This window comes from Chelonia mydas, chromosome 8 (genome assembly GCF_015237465.2).
Source record: "Chelonia mydas isolate rCheMyd1 chromosome 8, rCheMyd1.pri.v2, whole genome shotgun sequence".
NCBI classification, from domain to species: Eukaryota; Metazoa; Chordata; order Testudines; family Cheloniidae; genus Chelonia; species Chelonia mydas.
In genome coordinates, this window is record NC_057854.1 from 43,347,751 (window position 1) to 43,366,980 (window position 19,230).

At 46.3% G+C, this 19,230-nt stretch overlaps 1 protein-coding gene across 16 annotated transcripts in view; it reads right to left on the minus strand.

The window, feature by feature from the left end:
- Positions 1–19,214, minus strand: part of PACS2 (phosphofurin acidic cluster sorting protein 2) — a 211,015-nt gene extending 191,801 nt beyond the window's left edge. For 4 of the 16 annotated variants that reach the window (XM_037906253.2, XM_043552555.1, XM_037906248.2 and 1 more), the window contains exon 1: positions 12,443–12,681. In XM_037906253.2, coding sequence (XP_037762181.1) covers positions 12,443–12,564 — 122 coding nt within the window. In that variant the 5' untranslated portion in view covers positions 12,565–12,681. Of the gene's footprint in view, positions 1–12,442; positions 12,702–18,740 lie in introns of those variants that run through there. The other 12 variants (XR_005226407.2, XM_037906252.2, XM_037906246.2 and 9 more) reach the window with 8 other exon arrangements.
- Positions 19,215–19,230: the final 16 nt, after the last annotated feature.

Consider the following 19,230-nt stretch of genomic DNA (forward strand, 5'->3'; position numbering starts at 1 on the left):
AGCAAGTTTGCAGATGACAGTAAACTGGGATGAGAGGTAAATACGCTGGAGGGTAGGGATAGGATACAGAGGGACCTAGACAAATTAGAGGATTGGGCCAAAAGAGATCTGATGAGGTTCAACAAGGACAAGTGCAGAGTCCTGCACTTAGGACGGAAGAATCCCATGCGCCGCTACAGACTAGGGACCGAATGGCTAGGCAGCAGTTCTGCAGAAAAGGACCTAGGGGTTACAGTGGACGAGAAGCTGGATATGAGTCAACAGTGTGCCCTTGTTGCCAAGAAGGCCAATGGCATTTTGGGATGTATAAGTAGGGGCATTGCCAGCAGATCAAGGGACGTTATCGTTCCCCTCTATTCAACATTGGTGAGGCCTCATCTGGAGTACTGTGTCCAGTTTTGGGCCCCACACTACAAGAAGGATGTGGAAAAATTGGAAAGAGTCCAGAAGAGGGCAACAAAAATGATTAGGGGACTGGAACACATGACTTATGAGGAGAGGCTGAGGGAACTGGGATTATTTAGTCTGCGGAAGAGAAGAATGAGGGGGGATTTGATAGCTGCTTTCAAATACCTGAAATGGGGTTCCAAAGAGGATGGATCTAGACTGTTCTCAGTGGTAGCAGATGACAGAACAAGGAGTAATGGTCTCAAGTTGCAGTGGGGGAGGTTTAGGTTGGATATTAGGAAAAACTTTTTCACTAGGAGGGTGGTGAAACACTGGAATGCGTTACCTAGGGAGGTGGTGGAATCTCCTTCCTTAGAAGTTTTTAAGTCAGGCTTGACAAAGCCCTGGCTGGGATGATTTAGTTGGGGATTGGTCCTGCTTTGAGCAGGGAGCTGGACTAGATGACCTCCTGAGGTCCCTTCCAACCCTGATATTCTATGATTCTATGAAAAAGGACTACAAAAATTCTGTCTTTGGGGTTAGAATACCATTTTAATGCTTACTGCAGTTTGTGCATGGCTGGATGTGCACAGCAATTTTCAAGACAATCCAGGAAGCATGGGGCTTTTTTAAGCACTTTAAAAAATAGGCTGTTAAACAATAAGCTAGTCTCAACATTAACTAACATATATAATTAACCTGGGTAATCCCATCCATAAACACAAATTCAACTACCATCCCTTGGCTGATGACTCTCAGATCTATCTCTCTACTCCATCTGTCCAAAAGGAAATCAAAGCCCATTTCTCTGACATCTCCTCCTGGATGTCCAGCCGTCAGCTTAAACTCAACATTGCGAAAATAGAGCTCTTAAAAGGTCCCTGTCCCCAAGACCGTCCTGCTACTTTTTCTCAATCACAGTGGACGTTACCATTCCACTTGTCTCCTGGGCAAAAACCGGATCATCATCTTCGACTAGAAACTTTCTGTAGGACCTCACATCCAAACTATGTCTAAGCCTTGCAGATTCTTTCAGCACGATGTCAGACACATTTCCTATCCATCCACACAGCTAAAACTCTTCTCCAGCCTCTCATCTCACCTCTCAATTAAAGCAACACTCTTTCTTCTGTAATTGACCAATGCAGTCCTCCCTTGCTTATATCCATTCAGAATACTGCTGCAAAGATCATTTTCAAAGCCCATCACTTTGACCATGTCCCCAGCACCTTGAATCCCTTGACTCCTGCCTCAGATCAGCCTCTATTGCCCACTTGTTAAATTTTCAAACAAGCACCTTCCTACTTTCTCTTATGCTGCCTCCTATGCCTGAGAGGAGCTGCCCATAACCCTTTGCAGAACTAACTCATCCTCCTTCAAATCCCTCTTCAAAACACTTTAGCGTGATACCTAGAAAAACAATGACAATGGTTAGGCTCCTGGTGTGCTGAGACCGTAGCCTCCCATGCTGGCCGTATTGTGTCATTGTTTCCTTGTATTTTTCATGTTGGTCTGTATCTATCTCTTGCCTTATACTTAGATTGTAAGCTCTTTGGGTCAGGGACTGCTTTCTTGTTCTGACAGGTTTCAGAGTAGCAGCTGTGTTAGTCTGTATCTGCAAAAAGAACAGGAGTACTTGTGGCAACTTAAAGACTAACACATTTATTAGAGCATAAGCTTTCGTGGGCTACAGCCCACTTCATCGGATGCATAGAATGGAACATATAGTAAGATATATATGTGTGTGTGTGTATATATATATATATATATACACACACACACACATACATACGCACACAGATAAGTTGAAAGTTACCATACAAACTGTGAGAGGCTAATTAGTTAAGATGAGCTATTATTAGCAGGAGAAAAAAAAAAAAACTTTTGTAGTGATAATCAAGATGGCCCATTTAGATAGTTGACAAGAAGGTGTGAGGATACTTAAGGAAATAGATTCAATATGTGTAATGAACCAGCCACTGCCAGTCTCTATTCAAACCCAAGTTAATGGTATCTAGTTTGCATATTAATTCAAGCTCAGCAGTTTCTCCTTGGAGTCTGTTTTTGAAGCTTTTCTGTTGCAAAATTGCCACCCTTAAATCTTTTACTGAGTGGCCAGAGAGGCTGAAGTGTTCTACCAGTTTTTGAATGTTATGATTCCTGATGTCAGATTTGTGTCCTTTTATTCTTTTGCAAAGAGACTGTCCCGTTTGGCCAATGTACATGGCAGAGGGGCACTGCCGGCACATGATGGCATATATCACATTGGTAGATGTGCAGGTGAACGAGCCCCCGATGGTGTGGCTAATGTGATTAGGTCCTATGATGGTGTCACTTGAATAAATATATGAGCCTCTCACAGTTTGTATGGTAACTTCTAACTTATCTGTATGTATGTATCTTACTATATGTTCCATTCTGTGCATCCGATGAAGTGGGCTGTAGCCCATGAAAGTTTATGCTCTAATAAATTTGTTAGTCTCGAAGATGCCACAAGTACTCCTGTTCTTTTTTCTTGTTCTGTGTCTGTACAGCGCCTAGCATCATGGAATCCTGATCTGAGACTAGGGCTCCTAGACACTACGGCAGGGGTGGCCAACCTGTGGCTCCGGAGCCACATGCGGCTCTTCAGAAGTTAATATGCAGCTCCTTGTATAGGTCCCAACTCTGGGGCTGGAGCTACAGGCCACAATTTTCCAATGTGCCAGGGGATGCTCACTGCCCAACCCATGGCTCTGCCACAGCCCCCGCCTCCTCCCCTGAGTCTGCCATGCCTTCGCTCCTCCTCCCCGCCCCGCCCCCAGACTCCTGCATGCCACAAAACAGCTGATTGGGAGATGGGGGGATGGAGGGGGAGGTGTTGATCAGCGGGGCTGCCAGTGGGCGGGAGGCGCTGGGAGCTCATTGGGGGGAGGGGCGTGGCTGCAAACATATTACTGTGGCTTTTTGGCAATGTACATTGGTAAATTCTGGCTCTCTCTCAGGCTCAGGTTGGCCATCCCTGCACTATAGTAATAAAAATAACTATAGCTGTGCTATCACCCCATCATATTGCATGCTTCTCTCCCCATTTTTGCACCAAAGGAGCTGAAATAAGCCAGTCTGTGTTTGTCCCACAATAGTTGAACTGACATTTAATGCCTCAAGAAGGAACAGACGGAGCAATGTCTTTGTCCCACCAAACCCCTGGAGAAAAGGCTGCACAAGTGGTATCATTCCCAGTCAAATATATGGCACAAAGATGTAAAAAGCTTTGGACTTGCTGATCTGAAACAGACATCTGTCCTGCAAGCAGAAAGCATTTAAAGCCTGGAATTCTGACTGGCAACAATTGGGTAAGAGAAAGAATGAGCAGCCCAGCCAGTCACCGCACAGCTACCACGGCATGGTTCTGATCTAGATAAGACACTTAACTGTGTGGAATGAGCTGCTATGAGTTTGCTAGGTAGTTTTTCAAAGAAAGGCTGAAATAGTTGGGTGAGATGGAGATCCTGACTCACCGCTTCCAACTCATGAAAGGCAATGTGATATGGCATGAAAAAAGCTAATGCGATCTTGGGATGCATCAGGCGAGGTATTTCCAGTAGAGATAAGGAGGTTTTAGTACCGTTATACAAGGCACTGGTGAGACCTCACCTGGAATACTGTGTGCAGTTCTGGTCTCCCATGTTTAAGAAGGATGAATTCAAACTGGAACAGGTACAGAGAAGGGCTACTAGGATGATCCAAGGAATGGAAAACCTGTCTTATGAAAGGAGACTCAAGGAGCTTGGCTTGTTTAGCCTAACTAAAAGAAGGTTGAGGGGAGATATGATTGCTCTCTATAAATATATCAGAGGGATAAATACCGGAGAGGGAGAGGAATTATTTAAGCTCAGTACCAATGTGGACACAATAACAAATGGATATAAACTGGTCATTGGAAATTTTAGACTTGAAATTAGACAAAGGTTTCTAACCATCAGAGGAGTGAAGTTTTGGAATAGCCTTCCGAGAGAAGCAGTGGGGGCAAAAGATCTACCTGGCTTTAAGATTAAACTCAATAAATTTATGGAGGAGATGGTATGATGGAACAACATGATTTTGGTAATTAACTGATCTTTAAATATTCATGGTAAATAGGCCTAATGGCCTGTGATGGGATGTTAGACTGGGTGGGATCTGAGTTACCCAGGAAAGAATTTTCTGTAGTATCTGGCTGGTGAATCTTGCCCATATGCTCAGGGTTTAGCTGATCGCCATATTTGGGATCAGGAAGGAATTTTCCTCCAGGGCAGATTGGAAGAGGCCCTGGAGGTTTTTCGCCTTCCTCTGTAGCATGGGTCACTTGCTGGAGGATTCTCTGCTCCTTGAAGTCTTTAAACCACGATTTGAGGACTTCAATAGCTCAGACATAGGTGAGAGGTTTTTCGCAGGAGTGGGTGGGTGAGATTCTGTGGCCTGCGCTGTGCAGGAGCTCAGACTAGATGATCATAATGGTCTCTTCGGACCTTAGTATCTATGATTACACGTACCTTCATTTCCAACTACTGGGATCTGTAAGGTACACTTGCAGCTCTTAAGAGCCACCGTTTCCCAAAGGGTTATCCACTTCCGTGCAGATGGATGCACTCATCCCAAGAGGGGATCTATGCAACACTCAAAGATGGACCAAGCAGTTTCCAAAGTCTCCCAGCAACTAGTGTCACTTGTTTATTTACCTATCAGCCAATTCTCTCGGTGACTACCCAATTTTCAATAAACAAGCTAGCAACTAGTGAGGTTCCATTCTCTCATGGTGAAACTGGCTCCATGCCCTGTGAGTCTCCACATAATTACTGTATATTACTGTAATCCAATTAAACCTCACTACAAGATGAGCTTCATGTTATCACTTTCAATTAGATTTAAGCCACTTATTGTCTGCATTAAGATCCATTTGGACTAAAAATCCCACACCACTGCTTGAGAAATGGCATTTATCAGCCAAATGACAACAGCAATGCATGTTATACTGAAAGCCGGAGAAGACAGTAAAGACTGGATAGCAATTACAGTAGCTTTCAGGGAGAGAGAAAACACGGGGAAGTAAACTAACATGACCACTATCGAAGCTTGCTGGTCTCCCAATAGTCAAATTCGCCTCCAATTCTCCACTCCCTCTTTTTCTTCTGATCCCAGCTTCATTTAAAAAAAATGGAAGATTTGTTAGAGGCCCAGAGGAATTCCTCAGTCCAGGATTTTCACTAAAGCTAAGAGAAAGACTGAGGATAACAGCAGGCCTGGCAATGCAGCATTATTTGGCAGATGATCATTAATTCCATAGGAACTACCCTCCCAAGAAGGTCAGTCATAAGAGTGGCAGAATTTGGCCCATAGGAATTAGAAGAGCTGCCAAGACATGATGCAAATAAGCAGACTAACAGGCCAACTTCCCATGCAAAGGCAAACTATGAGATGCGTTTAGAAAATACAGACCAGGGTTTACAGAGGAACATAATGGCACTCTGAAAAGTTTTCAGCATTTGCTTCTTGCTCATTTGTTGGGCTACAGTTCCTCTTCAAGCACAGACTATATGTGGAGTGACTAGGTTGAGACGCTCCATATTTTCCCTCTGATCTTTCTTCCTAACTGTCAAGTTTTTGTTTTCCTTCACCTCAGTGACCCATGATCAGCTGAAGGTTGGTCTTTGACTTAAGGCTCTGAGCTAACTCAGTTCTATTCCCACCTTCACCAAAAGCTTCCTGGATGACCTAAAGCAAGTCACTTTCCCCTCTCTGTCCCTCAGATCTTTATCTGCAAAATGGAGATAATATTTCACTACCTCTTATGTGTGTTGAAGGAAAGTTAACATTGAAGTGCTCAGACACTACACTGATGAACAAAGAAATCTCAGCTTATTTATAACACTAACTTCTTCTGAGCGCTATTCAGTTTGCTTCCTTGATTTCTCCCAGTGATGTATGAGGAAACAAACTTACCCCAATAAGATGTATGTGTGAGACCAAGTTTGAGTGCTTTCAAACAACCTAGAAACAGATCAATAGCCTAATGCAAACCCTGTCATGGATGAAAATATTAATCCAACCACATTTTTTATTCTGGAGATCACTTCGCAAGACAGTCTCTTACAGTCTTGAGACCACCTCCTCCACTTCCCCAGCCGTCCCCCTCAATCTCCCAGTGTTAGGGCCTCAAAATGTTCTCTCAAAATGGGGAGGTTGTCACATTCACCATAGTAGAATAGCCAACTTACACAGCACTTTCCACCTTCAAAGCAGTTTGCAAACTGTAACAAATGAAGCTCCATTTTTCAGATTGGGGAAACTGAGGCAGGAGCAGTTAACTAAAATCATACAAGTCAGTGGCAAACTCTGAATGAGAAGTCAGGATTTTACAGTTGCAAATTCAGTCTTCAGACAACTTGACCATGCTGCCTCTTGAACCAGCAGCATAATTCGAGAAATATACAACTCTAGTTCCTTTTCTCAAAATCATTTTTTAAAAGTTTTAGAGGAAATGTTATGCAATATATCCTTCCCCTAAAAACAGCAGTTCACTGCACAAGAGTGAGACTAGTAGGGAAGAAACAGGTAGACAGTTTCTTCCCTCTGAAATACACTTGTCAAGACTCTTTGTTGATAAGGTAACACCAGTGATGTGATTGCAATGACTGAAACAAGGAACTTGATTTTCTGAGAAGCTGATTACCCAGAACTCCAATTTAAGGCAATGGGTGCTACACATACTCAATTCCTCTAAATATCAGGCCCAAGAAATCTATTATATACATAAAGGAAAGCTGTGTCTGTCACTATCAGATGGGTAGGAAGCCAGAGGGCTAAAATCCAGAAAGGCTACATAGTTTTAACATAGCTGCAGCATATGGTTTTGATGGAGTGATATCAACAGCCTGCTCTGCATGACTGAGGTATTATGGTCGCTAATACCACAGAAGTACTTTTATACATACAGCAACAACTGTCCACAAAGTACTTTAAAAAAAAAAAAAAAACCAGCTGACATCAGCAGAAGAATAAGCACATCAAATCATTTGTTACACAAAGAAGCTGATCCCTCTCTTTCAAAGAGAAACCACACTCCCTTCCACCTAATGTACAAAGAATCAAGCACAGGGGACACAAAGATTTAACTGAGCTATGTGTCACTGAAGAAAACTATGGTTCTTTGCCACTATTTTTCACAAACTAAATATGGCTTCTGAGAACATTTCTCCCCGTAAAGCAACTAGATACTTAGCCCTTCAAGTTTTACTAAGTCCACATGAACTGGCTGGACTTCCAGTAAATCAAAACTAAAAGGAGATCTTCCTCTCGTCCTTGTGAAGAGTGATATTTCATATATTATCCACCACAAAGTCTGCTAATCAGCGATCAACTGGACAAAATGAGCCAAGCATTCCAGTCAATCAACTCTCAGTGTACCAGTCCACCCACAACACTCAAGGCTTCATACCAGCTACACAGGGCAATTCACTGAATGAGACCATTGCCTTTTATTTCCTTTATTGGCAAGCTCTTGTCCACAAAAGCATTCCAAAATATGTCACATTCCCCAGTGCGTGTGTGTGTTGAGAAAAAAATAACTGCAGGCACTTAGCCCCAATTATGTATTCCAATAAAGCAAGCACTTGCTGGTCCAATCCCTGCTCCCCTCTATTGCTGTATGCCAACAGGGTAGGAATGTCTCTGAAATAGAAACAAATGTCTCTAGAGATTTATCTACACTAACCTAAACTTTTTAAAAGGGAAGGAAATGCTCCCTCCCAGAGCATGATCCTTCTGCATATTCCACCCATTCTCTGACTTTTTACTGAGTTCAAAGCAGTGGTGTTTGAAGAGTCTTAAAAGTCAACAGGCACACAGAAGAGAAATTGCAGCCAATGAAAATCCAAAGGAAAACACCAAGCCCATTTTCCTCTCCACTCTCCTCCATGTATTCACAGATGTCTGCTTGAAGAAGGAGCTCTCATTCTCAGAGTATATTGTGTCTTCTAATGTCACCTTTTGATTATAGCATGTCTCAAGGACATTCCTGCATCCCAGGAAGTGATACTTGCAATATTCATGGTCAAAAGTTTCAAAGATGAGTGCCTGAAGTTAAATATAGTCTTAGGAAAGTAACTTTAGCCCTCCTTTTTTTAATATCTTGCCCTCTCTAATCACAGACACCTTTGTGTTCTTATGTAGCACCTGCACCACATACAATGAAATGCAAAACAGTAGTCTGATGTAATGTTAACAGGTAGAGTTAAAACAGCCAGGAAAGGCTAATAAAGGTTCACTGAACAACTTAACACAGCAGCATTTATATATATGTGTGTGTGTGTGTGTGTGTGTGTGTATACATATATATATACACACACACACACACACGGAGTATTTTTTATTTCTGGTTAACTGTGTAGCATATTATTGTTTGTTCTAAAATGTGCAGCATAAGATACAGATGCACTGACACCAAACTAATGTTTCTGTAGGAACCTCAACTTTTCAATTTTCTGACTTAGTTTTGGCTGTGCACTCAGTGTTTTATAAGTCTACTGCGTTTTGCAGACCTGCCAAGTGTCATACATCTCTCACAAAATTCACACCTGCAGGGTGACACGCATTCCCACGGCCCAGACTGAATATTCTACATCCAAATGGGCTGCAGCAACATCTGACAATTATGGTTCGGTCACCAGAGGCCGCTGTGGCACCTGGGGGGGAAGCACGCAGCCAAGCAGCTTCTGTCTGCTGCTCCCCCTGCTGGACCTGGAAACAGCACCATGAGGAGCAGGCAGTGACAGCAACCACAGGGAGGAGGCAGGGTGGAACCAACCAGACTCCCATACCCAGCACCAACCACCAAATAGGTCTCAGTTGCCCCCAGTCCTTAGACGCCCACTGGGTTTCACAATGTGCCCTATGGCTTCTATCCCCAGACACTCACAAATCAGTTTCCTTCCCAGATATCCCCAGACACTCCCACAACTCAGCTTCCCTCAAACCCCAGTTCCACACACACAAATTCAAGTTTCCTTATGCCCAGCTTTCTGCAGCCATCTTCATCAGTCCCCCAGCCATTACCAACCTCCACCCAGCCAAATTCAGCCTTCCTCCCAGCCCTCACTTTGTATTTTATTTGTTTGGGTTTTTAGAAATAAAAATTGTCTCTAGTGATGTTAACCTCCAACTAATCCCAGTCACCATTTGAAATACACACCTCCTTGAGGTAATTAGTGTGATGGAGTGGAATATATTTTTATTGCTGCTTTTGTTGTTTTTTTTTTTACAAGGCTGTGTTATAAAAGCAGAATCATCATGTACATAAATAGATTGGATGATTGCAGCAAGAGAAAACTTTCCAGAGTTTAATTTGCAGAATGTAGCCAGAATTGTGGAGGTCTCTTATAATTGTGGGAACTACAATTTCTCCCAATTCCCAACAATCTCCTCCTGTTCCTGATGCTAAAGTAGGGATTTGAAGGATTTTGTTGTGTGTGTTTAACTGAAATAGTGATGATCATGCTCATGCAAACTGTCACACTAGAAACCTGACAACACACCTTGAGTCTTCTCAGGCTACTTTAAAGTCACAATAACTACAGAGCTTGTTGGGGTGTCTGCTAAAATGTTAGATTACTGGGCATACTTGGTGATTTCACTCCTATATTCATTTGTTTCCCCCTAAACCAAGCAAAGACAGTAGCACTTCAAGAACTCTTGTCACTGTCACCTGCCAAAACCCCGTCGTTTTTGGTGTGACCCTGCTGAGAAAAAAAAAAAAAAAAGGAGAGAATATTTTTTCCTACACAAACAAGATGACAAATAAAGGGATCTTCCTCAAACATTCAAATATACTCCCCTTTGGGGAGATACCAAGCATGGAAATATCAGCCCAGAAAGTTTGGAGAGTTATGAGCAAGTGAAAAGAGGCTGTTAGAATGGAAATGCACTTTCAGCCTGATTACCAGAAGCCTAGACATCTGGTATAACATATTCAGACAAAACTGTTACAAGATACTGATTAAAAGCTTGTGCATTTCTCAACTAGTGTGGCAGACTCATTTCAGGAAGAGGGCATACAAGGGGCAAAAGAAGGGGTCAGAGTTAATAGGGAAAGCTGCAAACATTCTGCCCCTCTTAAAGTAAAGCAGCAGGCCATTACTTGAAAGCGCACCATGCTCACAATTTGGCCTCTGGTGAAAGTGGCTGTGAGAGCAGCTCACATGTACAGGGCAGCAGCCCACCAACCCTATATTCTCTGCTCAACCTAATGGAGTACTAATGGGTAAAGAGTAAAGGGAGCAGCAACTATCTGCTAATCTACCCCAAGGTGGGGAGCACCAAACGAAGTTGGGACACCTGTTTACTCTGCACACAGAGCCAGAGATCTTTTTACTGAGTGAACAGCAGTGAAAATGAAAAGCAGGCAACCTCCAGATTCTATGCCCCTCATGTCCTGAAGTCCCTTAAACCCGATGAAGTGAGCTGTAGCTCACGAAAGCTTATGCTCAAATAAATTTGTTCGTCTTAAGGTGCCACAAGTACTCCTTTTCTTTAAACCCTGCAGTTTACCTGTGGTCGCATTCCTATTCTCATGGACCGTAGAAGGCTGGGGTTGAACACAGACATCTCTGGAGTACTGGGATAAGGGAGCACAGACAATGGCATGAGTCTAGGGAGCATGGCTCAGCAGTGGGGGTTCCCCAGTGACTCTCCTCCCAGTGCTGCTGCCTGGCAAAGTTCCCTGAATGCCTAGTTCACAGCATTCCATCCATCAACCTGTCTGCCCATTGTACACATCCAGTTTGTGTCATTTTTATCATAAAAAGCCAGGCTGAGGATTTGTCTCTAGAAACAAGAAAACATGACTTGATATTAATTTAGGAAGCTTGCTTTTATGTTTTTTCTTCTGTTATGATCATAAAAACCCTGACAACAGAAGTTTATCTGGGCTGGGGGAGCATGGGGGAGCATGAGGGAGATGTCAGGGCTAAACAATGGGACCAGTGTGACAATGCAAGTAAGGTGCACTGCTGCCCAGCTAAACTCCCACCCACACCCTTTTTCCATCATCCCACCCACCAGAAAGCCCCATTTCACACAGCTTAAGGTGTTCTCATGCCAGTTCATTTTTGAACAACTAATACCCACACAAATAAACAACAAGTAACGAACAGGAAGATGCTAGTAAGTACTATTAAAAATTAAGGAATTTGCAAACAGAAGCTAATCAACGGATACAGTCCCGAAAGCCAGGATGTCACCAGCTAAACCAAGCCTCCCCTGCCCATTCATGTCAATTCACATGCCTTACCACCCAACCAACAAGAAATGCCCTTTCCAGTCCACCCACAAGGCATTCACACAGTCCCTCCAGACACACAGCCCTAACCCCATGCTCCCTTCCCCCCAACTCCCTCCAGGTACAAACCTCACAGGCACGCATCTAGGGAACACAGCTGGGGCTCAGGCTGCCCATCTGGGTACAAAGGTGGGGCAGGACAGGTGCATGGAGGCGGACATGCCCCAGAGCAACCCCAGGGCTGAGCGGTCTGTGAGGGAACAAGCACGGCTGCGGAGAAGCGGGGCACTGCCTGCCCGCAGGAGCGGTCCCCACCTCGGTGGAGCTAACGGCACGTCCGGAGCTGAATCCGAGCCCTGAGCTGGGCCCCGCGCCCTGAACACAGCCAGGCTCTCCCCGCCTAGCAGGGGGTCCGGGGCAGGTCCTCCCCACGCCGGGGCAGCCTCCCGGGGCAGGGCAGCCAGGACCAACACTGGGGGCCCCTCAGGCGCACGCCCAGGGCTCTCACGGGGGCCTGCGGACCAGCCCCCCCGGCCCAGAGCTGGAAGGGAAGGGGGCTCCGCGGGGAGGAGGAACCGGGGGCACGGGGGGCTGCCCCGCCTGGTCCACTGTGGGCGGGGAGCCCGCAGGCTCGGCCCGGCCTGGGGGCAGGGACGGGGCCCGGACGCCAGGGGGGTTGCAGGCAGCCCGCGGCAGGGGCTGCCCCGGTGCAGGCCTACCCGGGAGCGGAGGGGGGCGGCGGCGGCTCGGCCCGGGGCTAACCTGGGGACGCAGCTGGGGCTGGAACCGTCGATCTCCCAGGTGGCGAATAGGTTCATGGGCACCGGGCGGCTCAGCACCCCGGCGCCGCCAGGGAAGCTCAGGCGGCCCCGCTCCGCCGCCATCGCCGCAGCCGCCTCGCTCCCGCAGCGGAGCCGGCAGCCGCCTGCAGCGAGACGAACGCACCCCCCGACCGGTCACTACGCCGCGCCTACCGCGGCCGGCCAGGGTCACATGGAGGGGGCAGGGCCAGAGCGCTGCGTGAGGGAGGAGCGTGGAGAAGGGAGGGGCCTAGGTAGATAAGGGGAGGGGCTTATGGGAGGGCGGAGCTTGGGGCACAAGCCCCGGGAGGAAAGGTGCAGTGGCTGGGCGGTGGTGCAGGACTCGGAGCGAAGAGGGGACCAGCGTGTACGGAGGGGTTATTGAGTCCCGGGTCCTCCAGCGTTACCAGAGAAGATAAGGCTGTGTTGCAGCGGGGAGCTCAATAATGGTAGAAGCTTCCTGTTTGAGTTCTCGAGTTGTTATTTAAAGAATGGCTCTTTGTCTTCACCCTTCAGAGCCTGCAGATAGGGAGGAGTTTGGGGAAGGGGCAGTGCTAGCTAACGGCACGTCCACGGGGCGGTGCTTAGGAAGAAGAAGCCTAAGAGTCAGCAGAAGGAAAGTGGAAGAGCCTTGGGAAAGACAGGCGTTTGGAGAGTTGAAGGGGAGGATCTTAAGGCTAAGAGAGGAGGAGCTTGGACAAGGGCCTGCAGGGCAAAAGTCTGCGAGACGTGGGGAGCCTGGAGAGTGGAAGTTTGGAGAAAGAAGCAGAACGAACCTGCATGAGGAAAATAAGACGGGAGAGATGCGAGGATGTTTGGGGAAAGGCTGGGGAACCATAGGGAGAAAGAACTCATAAATGTGTGGAAGAGCTTGGGATGTGGGAGGAATATACAGAGGACAGGAACCTGAAAAGAGAACAAGGAGTCCGATAGCACCTTAAAGACTTACAGATTTATTTGGGCATAAGCTTCTGTGGGTACAAAAACCACTTTTTCAAGTGCATGGAGTGAAAATTACAGATGCAGATGTAAATATAAAGAAAAGGAGTACTTGTGGCACCTTAGAGACTAACCAATTTATTTGAGCATAAGCTTTCGGATGCATCCGATGAAGTGAGCTGTAGCTCACGAAAGCTTATGCTCAAATAAATTGGTTAGTCTCTAAGGTGCCACAAGTCCTCCTTTTCTTTTTGCGAATACAGACTAACACAGCTGCTACTCTGAAAGATGTAAATATACTGACACATGAAGAGAAGGGAGTTACAGGGGGAGGGATGGATCCATGCTTTGAGCCTGCTAAACCCAGGGTTGTGAGTTCAATCCTTAAGGGGGCCATTTAGGGATCTGGGGCAAAAATTGCGGATTGGTCCTGCTTTGAGCAGGGGGTTGGACTAGATGACCTTCTAAGGTCCCTTCCAACCCTGATATTCTATTATTATGATTCTATGATACCTCAGAAGTGGAGAACCAGTGCTGACAGGACCAATTCAATCAGGGTAGATGTAATCCAGTCCCAATAATTGATGAGGCGGTGTCAATTCCAGGAGAGGCAAAGCTGCTTTTGTAATGAACCAGCCACTCCCAGTCCCTATTCAAGCCCAAATTAATGGTGTTAAATTTGAAAATGAATTTTAGTTCTGCGGTTTCTCTTTGAAGTCTGTTTCTGAAGCTTTTTTGTCCAAGTATGGCTACTTTCAAATCTGTTATAGAATGTCCAGGAAGACTGAGGTGTTCTCCTACTGGCTTTTGTATATTGCCATTCCTGATGTCCGATTTGTGTCCATTTATTCTTTTACATAGGGACTGTCCGGTTTGGCCAATGTACATGGCAGAGGAGCATTGCTGGCACATGATGGCATATATAACATTAGTAGATGTGCAGGTGAATGAGCCTCTGATGATGTGGCTGATGTGCTTGGGTCCTCTGATGGTGTCACTAGAGTAGATATGGGGACAGAGTAGGCAATAAGGTTTCTTACAGGGATTGGTTCCTGGGTTAGTGTTTCTGTGGTGTGGTGTGTGGTTGCTGGTGAGTATTTGCTTCAGGTTGGGGGGCTGTCTGGGAGCGTGAGGGATCGTTTTCCAGGATAGGTTGTAGATCGTTGATGATGTGCTGGAGAGGCTTTAGCTGAGGGCTGTATGTGATGGCCAGTGGTGTTCTGTTATTTTCCTTGTTGGGCCTGTTCTGTAGTAGGTAACTTCTGGATACCCATCTCGCTCTGTCAATCTGTTTCCTCACTTCCCCAGCTGGGTACTGTAGTTTTAAGAATGCTTGATAAAGATCTTGTAGGTGTTTGTCTCTGTCTGAAGGATTGGAGCAAATTTGGTTGTATATTAGGGCTTGGCTGTAGACAATGGATCATGTGATGTGACCAGGATGGAAGCTGGAGGCATGTAGGTAAGTGTAGCGGTCAGTAGGTTTCTGGTATAAGGTGGTGTTTGTGACCATCACTTATTTGCACTGTAGTGTCCAGGAAGTGGATCTCTTGTGTGGATTGGTCCAGGCTGAGGTTGATGGTGGGGTGGAAATTGTTGAAATCCAAGTGGAATTCTTCAAGGGCCTCCTTCCCGTGTGTCCATATGATGATATCATCAATGTAGTGCAAGTAGAGGAGGGGCACTAGGGGATGAGAGCTGAGGAAGCATTGTTCTAAGCCAGCCATAAAAATGTTGGCACACTGTGGGGCCATGAGGGTACCCATAGCAGTGCCACTGACTCGAAGGTATAAGTTGCCCCCAAATCTGAAATGGTTGTGGGTGAGGACAAAGCTCAGCCACCAGATGTCCCGTGGCCTTATCAGGGATACTGTTCTTGACAGCTTGTAGTCCATCCTTATGTGGAATATTGGTATAAAGAGCTTCTACATCCATGGTTGCCAGGATGGTGTTTTCAGGAAGATCACCAATGCATTGTAGTTTCCTCAGAAAGTCGGTGGTGTCTCGAAGATAGCTAGGAGTGCTGGTAGTGTAGGGTCTCAGGAGAGAGTCCAAATAGCCAGATAATCCTGCTGTAAGAGTGCCGATGCCTGAGATGATGAGGCGTCAAGGGTTTCCAAGTTTATGGATCTTGGGTAGCAGATAGAATATCCCTGGTTGGGGCTCTGGGGGTGTGTCCATGTAGATTTGCTCCCGTGCCGTACCAGGGAGTTTTTTGAGCAGATGGTGTAGTTTCTTTCTTTTGGTACTCCTCAGTGGGATCAGAGGATAGTGGCCTTTAGAATGTGGTGTTGGAGAGTTGCCTGGCAGCCTCCTGTTCATAATCCGGCCTGTTCATTATGACTACAGCACCTCCTTTCTCAGGCCCTTTGATTATGTCCTCACCCATAACTATTTCACATTTAGGGACAATGTATACCTTCAAATCAGCGGCACTGCTATGGGTACCCACTTGGCCCCACAGTATGCCAACATTTTTATGGCTGACTTAGAACAACGCTTCCTCAGCTCTCGTCCCCTAATGCCCCTACTCTACTTGCGCTACACTGATGACATCTTCATCATCTGGACCCATGGTAAAGTAGTCCTTGAGGAATTCCACCATGATTTCAACAATTTCCATCCCACCATCAACCTCAGCCTGGACCAGTCCACACAAGAGATCCACTTCCTGGACACTATGGTGCTAATAAGCAATGGTCACATAAACACCACCCTATTACCGGAAACCTACTGACCGCTATACCTACCTACATGACTCCAGCTTTCATCCAGACCAAACCACACAATCCCCTGTCTACAGCCAAGCTCTACGATGATACAACTGCATTTGCTCCAACCCCTCAGACAGAGAAAAACACCTACAAGATCTCTATCAAGCATTCTTACAACTCCAATACCCACCTGAGGAAGTGAGGAAACAGATTGACAGAGCGAGATGGGTACCCAGAAGTTACCTACTACAGGACAGGCCCAACAAAGAAAATAACAGAACGCTAACCATCACCTTCAGCCCCCAACTAAAACCTCTCCAACACATCATCAAGGATCTAGAACCTATCCTGAAGGACGACCCATCACTCCCACAGATCTTGGGAGACAAGCCAGTCCTTGCTTACAGACAGCCCCCCAACCTGAAGCAAATACTCACCAGCAACCACACAAAAAAACAGTAAACCAGGAACCTATCCTTGCACAAAGCCTGTTGCCAACTGTGTCCACATATCTATTCAGGGGACACCATCATAGGGCCTAATCACATCAGCCACACTATCAGAGGCTTGTTCACCTGCGCATCTACCAATGTGATATATGCCATCATGTGCCAGCAATGCCCCTCTGCCATGTACATTGGCTAAACTGGACAGTCTCTACGTAAAAGAATAAATGGACACAAATCAGAGATCAAGAATTATAACATTCAAAAACCAGTTGGAGAACACTTCAATCTCTCTGGTCACTCGATTACAGACCTAAAAGTGGCAATTCTTCAACAATAAAACTTCAAAAACAGACTCCGAGAGACTGCTGAATTGGAATTAATTTGCAAACTTGACACCATTAAATTAGGCTTGAATAAAGACTGGGAGTGGATGTGTCATTACACAAAGTAAAACTATTTCCCCGTTTATTTTCCTCCCTTACTGTTCCTCACACATTCTTGTCAACGGCTGGAAATGGCCCACCTTGCTTATCACTACAAAAGTTTTTTGGTTTTTGTTTTTTTTCCCCCTCTCCTGCTGGTAATAGCTCAACTTACCTGATCGCTCTTGTTACAGTCTGTATGGTAACACCCATTGTTTCATGTTCTCTGTGTATAAAAGATCTCCCCACTGTATTTTCCACTGAACGCATCCGATGATGTGAGCTGTAGCTCACGAAAGCTTATGCTCAAATAAATTTGTTAGTCTCCAAGGTGCCACACATACTCCTTTTTCTTTTTGCGGATACAGACTAACATGGCTGCTACTATGAAACCTACCCTTGTTAGCAAAAGGTTATTGATTGCCTTGGCTACTTGAATCACAGCAGCCCCCACGGTAGATTTTCCCACTCCGAATTGATTCCTGACTGACCGGTAGCAGTCAGGCATTGCAGGCTTCCACAGGGCTATTGCCACTTGCTTCTCAACTGTCAGGGCAGGTCTCATCTTGGTATTCCTGTGCTTCAGGGCGGGGGAAAGCAACTCACAAGGTTTCATGAAAGTGGCCTTATGCATGCAAAAGTTTTGCAACCACTGGGAATCATCCCAAACTTGCAACACTATGCGGTCCCACCAGTCTGTGCTTGTTTGCTGGGCCTAGAATCAGCGTTCCACTGTATAAACGTGCCTCAATGACACCATGATATCCCAACTGCCACAGCCCGTGTTTTCAGGAATGTCTGTGTCCATGTTCGCCTCACAATCTTCCTCATGCGGGTGGTTCCTAGCTAGGCTCTGCACATACCGCAGGATAATGCGTGAGGCGTTTACAATGCTCACAAAAGCATTGTGCAGCTGAGCGGGCTCCATGCTTGCCATGCTATGGTGTCTGCATGGATAACCCAGGAAAAAAGGCATGAAATGATTGTTTGCCATTGCTTTAAAGGAGGGAGGGAGGAGAGACTGAAGACACATGCCCAAAATCACCTGTGACAATGTTTTTGCCCTATCAGGCACTGGGAGCTTAACCCAGAATTCTAATGGGCAGTGGGTACTGTGGGATAGCTACCCACAGTGCACCACTCCGTGAGTCAATGCTAGCCACAGTATTGAGGACACACTCCGCCAACCTAATGTGCTTAGTGGGGACACATATGATCGACAGCATAAAACTGGTTACTAAAGATCGACTTCTATAAAATGGACCTAATTTTGTAGTGTAGACATCCCTTTAATCTGACCCTGTAGGGCCATTCTTATGATCATTTTGGTCCCATTTGCCCTTAATGACAAATGAATAATTAATAGACTTTTATCTTCTGAGATATTAAAATGCCATCTAAGGGAGGCAACTAACTCCAGTAACTACTGTGCCCCAGCTTTTAACCTAGCACATCAGCTATAACTAAGTACTAGATAAGTCAAGAATTACTCTAGTCTATAGCCATTCACTCTGGAAACCAAAGTGAAGGGGGAGTTAACGGTAAGGTTTGCCGAGTTAGACACCTGAGAACATGTGACCACACAAATTCAGTGTAAAAAGAGGATGTTATTTACCTGGGTATTCACAGCACATACATCATACATACAATGCAGTAACTACAGCGAGATGTGAACAAAATGCAAGGAACCCTTGGCGGTCCACGGAATCACCAGACATCCTGTTTTGTGCCGAACTTACAGCATTTCTAGACCAGGCTTTGAGAGGCCATGACAACAAACCCGTCAGCCCCACATGGGATGGCTCTGCAAAAACAGGCAGTAAAGCGCAGGGCAGCAGCGGGAAGCCTCAGCTCCTTCTTCAGTGGGATGGGCAGCGGGGGCAGGGTTGTCCGCCGCTGGCCCGGCCTCCAGCGCGGGAGTCGGGCCTGCTCGGGGCGGGGGGCCTAGCCCACGTTCCCTTCGGGTGAAGACCTCCCGGGGGAGTGGGAGCAGGGACCGGTGCGGGGTGGGCAGTGGGGGCCGCCCGGGGCCGAGCTGCCTTGGGAAGCCCGACCTCCCCTGGCCCTAGCCTCATTTATCGCCTCGCCCTACTCTGCTCCTGAGTGGAGCGCGGCCCAACATCCGCCCCACCCGGATCTCCCGGCTTTGACCCCCTCGAGTCGCTCCCTTCTCGGCCCACGGGACACCCCCTTCCTCGGGCCGCTCCCACCGGAAGCGGATGGAAGTCG